Source organism: Morone saxatilis, unplaced genomic scaffold (genome assembly GCF_004916995.1).
Source record: "Morone saxatilis isolate NCDOM2014 unplaced genomic scaffold, NCSU_SB_2.0 Contig21, whole genome shotgun sequence".
NCBI lineage: Eukaryota > Metazoa > Chordata > Actinopteri > Moronidae > Morone > Morone saxatilis.
Genome location: NW_023339774.1, coordinates 4,554,509 through 4,560,008, shown reverse-complemented (window position 1 = coordinate 4,560,008; position 5,500 = coordinate 4,554,509). Strand labels below are relative to the sequence as shown.

Genomic DNA, 5,500 nt, shown 5'->3' with positions numbered 1-5,500 from the left:
TGTAATTTGTATTTTGATTCAAAATACACATAATGATAGCTAATCCTTCTATGCATGTGCAACATTTGTTTAATTCAAATTGTTCCATTGTTTCAATGTTCAAAAATTCCCTCACTCACAAAAAAGGTTCTTTTGTCAATCAACTATATTATGTGTTTTGAAGAGTTACGTTTTTGTTTGATATAAAGCTGATTCTGTGATAGAGTTATATTGTTTCTAGAAACTGGCTGAAAATAGTTCCCAACAAATGCACTATTTACTCTTGTTTAAGTTACGTTTGCTGAAAACTAGAATGCCCACCTAAAGAAGTCTTTTTTAGACATAACACTATATATTTGTGATGTGTTTTTTAAAATTTACTTTTTCAGTAAGAACCAATGTGCTTGGGGCTGAGTGCCACAGACAGGGCAGGAAAATACTGCAAGACGGACTAACATGATATAAAATGTTCGTTCAGTCCTCTGCTATTGACAGAATATGTCACACTACAACCACCATTAATCGTACTTTTTTTTTTTTTTAAAGTAAAAAAAACAGAACAAATATTTAAAAATATAACTTGGCCCAAGTCTGGAAAGAACACAGTTTTATATTTTGAGTGGTTCTATCTGGTTAGGCATCATGCAGTCAACTTGCCAACCTCAAAAATGCCCTGTGATTCACATATATCAGCTTTAATACCATTTGTGCCTCAGTGTGTGTTGTCAATTCACTGTACATCATATAATACAATTTACAACTCTTCATACATAAATGTAAAATTTGGTCGCAGTCACACTAAAGCCTGAACCTGGAGATTCCAGAGGGTAAAGCTACAGGGCAGATGAAGTGTCGTCTTGTTGCATAGCCCTACTTAAAGTCAACAGTCAGCAGCAACAACACAACTCTTTATTGTACCTGTGGATACACAAACAGGTAATCTCGCCTACAAACCCTCACCAATTCTGCTCTCAGAGGAACGAGATAAGAAGACAGGAAACCCATGACATTTGGGCAAATATGGCGGAGATGAGATATATATACTGTACGCTTAAGGAGGCAAGTGTTTCTGAATATGAGAAATTAGAAATTAAAAATTGGCACTTTTCTCCATTCAGAGACCATTTCTACCAACTGACTGGCAGTATATTTGAAAGAGAAAGGCAAATTCTTACCACACACCCTTAAGCAAAAGTACAGACACAATTTTTTGACAAGTTCAAGACCCTGGCATGCACTACATTGCTTACTTTGGATCTGTAATTCTGACATACCTACCACAAGATTCAGTACAAAAACGTGTTGTTTTTTTTTGCATTCTGTCCATTATACCAGATTCAAACTTTGTTCTCTACACTTTTTCTCAGCTGTGTACATACTTACATCCTCTATTATATATTCAAGTCCATCTGACCAGGCTGCATCTTCATACATCTTGGAAAACGAGGCACTTAGTATTCAGCCACATAACGTCAAAAAGATATCTAGTCCCTACGTGCACTCAAAAAATTTACATCTGGTACAATTTACAAAAATGTGATCTGGAAACTCGGCTCTAGACCTATTCTAACCCATCCAATTGTTTAATTTTTGTCACATTACTCACTGTGTCCATTAGGTGTCATGGCAGAAGTTTAAGATCTAAGTCAATTTGTTTTCCTAAGATCAGTTCTGGTCAGAATTTGGTGATAACCCCGAAGCTGATGACGAAAAAAATCTAAATTAAGAATATAATTTGGTGGTAGCATCAATATGATCAAGTTGAAACTCTTCTCTCACCTACATGGCAAACATAAAGAAAATGAAACATACAAAAATAAAAACTGTTGCGAGCAGCCATATAAATACCATGAATGAGGCATTCAGATTAGTCTGAAACAGTTCATAGTTTCACTCAAAGAATGAGGAGATTTTGGCTTTTGTCTTCTGCTCCAACACTGATTTTACTGGCCAAGGCAAAATACTTAAGGGTCTTCACATGTGCTATAATTTCAGTGCAAGTACAGGGGGTAGAAAAAGTAATCAGTGTCTTTTTTCCTTAAAGAGTTTGTTGTATAAAAAAGGAGAGTAAAACTACAAAGCTGGAATGATTTCTGATCCCCTTTTACAGCACTTTCCACTGGGCTTTTTTCTCGATAGCTTTCCTTCTGTATCAATCCGCTGGCTTCCTATCAGCTCGTAGGATCAAGTTGTCTCATCCTCAGCTAACAGTTTTCTACCGCGTTAGCACCAGTCCTCTTCCTCCCTCTCCCTGAGACTTCCTGTTCCTCGGCTCCCAGGCCCAGACGCAGAGTTGACCCCGACGGTGAAGTGGTATCCATTAGGAACCCCCCCCGCCCGGCCCTGCGAGTTTGCCGCTGTAACAGGCCCAGCAGCAGTTCCGTGTGAAGCTGAGGCTGAGGTGGAGGCAGTGGTTCTGGCAGAGCGCCCCCCTCCGTGGCTGCTCACAGTGTCCTGGAAGTCCTCTGTCTCTTCAAGGAGGGACTGTTGAGAAGCGACCTGCTGCTGCCGGTTTAAATTAGGGTCCGATCCTATGCGGGTGACTGGCATTGGGGACTCGTCATGACCCCCGAATAAGCGTTCATGCTCTGAAAGGCCACGGCTGAAGCGAGTGTGGTGCCCCGTCATAGCGGTGCTGGCACTGGACGGGAGAGGCGAGGAGTTGGCGGTCTTGTAGGCCACAGCAGGACGAGGGGTGAGGGGTGTCTGTGGGAGCTGCCGGCGACTACGGCCCGGAGTGCTCGAACCAGAAGGGAGCGTTACAGGGCCAGCTTTAACCCCACTGCTACCATACTGAGGAGACAATATGTAAAAGATATACATAAGGGGGGTCAATGGGAAGAAAAGTACAGAAAAATATGAAAAATCTAAAAGAGCACTTGCTCTAAAAATTGATACTAAATCACCTTTATTAGTAGTAGGATATTTATTGTCGTAATATTTTTTGTTTTGTTGTATTAGTTCTGAACTCCAACACGCAGGAGATTAAAGAGCAATTTAACATGAAACCCCATAAAAATCTTGTTTTTGCTGACGTCCACCTTGCTGCAGTGATGCAGAAGTGTACTCCAGGGTGAGTCAGTACACCATGACGGTGTCGACAGCAATCTTTAAGGGTTAAAATGAAATTTTTTGCTTCACATGAACTTAGTGAGCCACATATGGAAGGTAACTCACCTGTTTGAGCAAACCAGTGTCCTGTCCCTCTCCAGGAGATGTGGATCGACTGGGACCAGCTGACTTAGTGTGACACTGCTCCCTGCTGCCGTAACGCTCACAGGAGTAGTAGCGCTGCTTCTCTCCTGCAGAAGAGTGGTGCCTCCTCTCATGAGGCCGGCTGCGGTCCCGCTCTCTCGCCCGTTCTCTGGACAAACCTTCGGATGAAGGGTCGGTGAACGAACCTGGAGGATGGTATCATCAAATAAAATGAGAAGAAGCTAGTAGAAAATAGCGGTCAAAACTCTGCAGGACACTTTTAGCTTTATTTCTTATTAAGTCAAACTTGATGTTTTGAAAAAGTGACAACCCTGACCCTGGCATGTTGTAGGGGTGTAACAACAATCAGATCACGATTTGGTTAACACAATTAAAGCTAACACATAGGACTTTATAAACTTTCAGTATTCTGATGGTATAAGGAATAACTATTGTATATGTTGCTTTCAACCTTTTGTCAAATTAATCAAAATATATAAACAAATCAGAACAGTAGTATATTTACTCTAGGCGCTGCAAAATTTTGTGAAAGGTCTTTTCTAAAGTTAAAATCATTCCAAACTTGTGGTCCATTGACTCAACATTGTTCCACAGTTTTTTGCTTGCTGTTTTTACTTGCTTAAGTGTTCTGTGCCTTTTGTCAAGTGTACTGTTTGTATGTTATCATGCCTAAGAAGCTGAGTGATGACAAATAAAGATTTGAGTTGAATAGAAAAGATGAGGACTAAAAATCCACTCCTTAAGTCAAACTGAAGCAAACAAAAATGAACACATAAGCATTCCATTTCAGGCAATTGATTTAGGTGATACTATCATAGAATTTTTAGCTTCACGATGTGCATCATATTTTTGTACTGTGACGTATTGGTCCACAATATTTCTATTACACCTCTAATTAAAGGCAAGTGGCCCATCTATGTGTGTGTATGTGCATGTTTCTTTTTAGACCTTGGGTGTGTGGCATAAAGCAAAGCACTGTGGTGAAACTACTTTGTTCAGTGCTGGAATAATTCCAATTTTTTAGATTAAAACTGCGATGACAGAAACACAGAAGCCTATTCATCATTGTGATGTGTCAGATCTGCCTCGAGAATGACAAGCTTTGAGGAGTGAGACTCTCCTTCACTCTATTGCTGTTTCTCTCAGTTTATAGATGTAGAGAGGGCTGTTGGATATTCTGTTATCTCACCAAGAGGTACCCATAAATCCCTGTGCTGGACCTGTCCACTGTGGCCTTTTATCTCAGCAATAAAGCCCAGCTGCTGCCCTCCAGTGTTAACACAAAAAACACCCTGCCACCAGCTCTCTGGCTCTAATCGCTCTAGCAGACAATCCCTGATGGCATACAAAGACTTTGACCACGACCCTTTACACTGCAAAAAAAAATCTCTGAACATGTATTGAGTCACGTTAAACAGCTTCAAAGTGTTGCTTTGTTTCCATACACTATGAAACTCAACTTGCAAAAACTAGGAACATCCCTTTAACCGGTAATCCATCGCAATTTATGTTTCTACTTCGGGATAACATTTTGAAAATTGATGCATTTATGGACTGTGAAAATGTTCTATTGGCCCAAGAAAAGTTGTCAAAAAATCTAACCCAGAGGAAAATCAATGAGCCAAAATGGACAGTGTGAAAAGGATAACATTAATTTGGTAATTTCTTGAAATGTATGCAAATGTATGCTCTGTACCAATGGTCTCAAAACAACCTCCTGTTGAATAAACCAATGGGGTACTACAAGGTTCTGTGTTGGGTCCTTTACTATTTAAACTCATAAACAATATTATTACTCCAACACAGACATGTAATATACATTTTTATGCAGATGACACAGGCTTATATGCACTTGTATTTGTATTTGTACTAAGAACCTATAATCCCAGTTCACTGACAGTTAAAAATGTCAGATGTTACACATACCTGGGAATTTGGCTAGACAGCAGTCTCAGTTTTAAACATCAGAAACTAAAGACCAAAACTGTCAGAATCAACCACTACGCCTGTGCTTGACTATGAAGATATCTTTCATTCTCATGCATCTCACTCATGTGTTTCATTACAGGAGATAAATATTGCACTGATCACTGTGTACTATATGTAAAAGCAGACTGGTTCTCTCTAGCAACAAGCTAACATCTTTACATATTCACAAACAGAAACTAAAACTTATTTGCACACAGCAATTTGGGGTTCAGTCTCTTGCTCAAAGACACTTTGACATGTAACCGGAGGAGCTGGGGATCGAACAGCCAACCTTCTGAATTGGTAGAGGACCCGCTCTACTTTCTGAGCCACAGCC

General features: G+C 40.1%; 1 protein-coding gene across 1 annotated transcript in view; it reads right to left on the bottom strand.

Moving 5' to 3' along the window:
* Window positions 1–1,259: 1,259 nt before the first annotated feature.
* The window catches only part of cacna1bb (calcium channel, voltage-dependent, N type, alpha 1B subunit, b), a 161,422-nt gene continuing 157,181 nt past the window's right edge, over window positions 1,260–5,500 (bottom strand). Inside the window, exons 51-52 of the mRNA XM_035668513.1 lie at window positions 3,157–3,380; window positions 1,260–2,772 (exon numbers count right to left, since the gene is read on the bottom strand). Coding sequence (XP_035524406.1) covers window positions 2,203–2,772; window positions 3,157–3,380 — 794 coding nt within the window. The 3' untranslated portion in view covers window positions 1,260–2,202. The remainder of the gene's footprint in view (window positions 2,773–3,156; window positions 3,381–5,500) is intronic.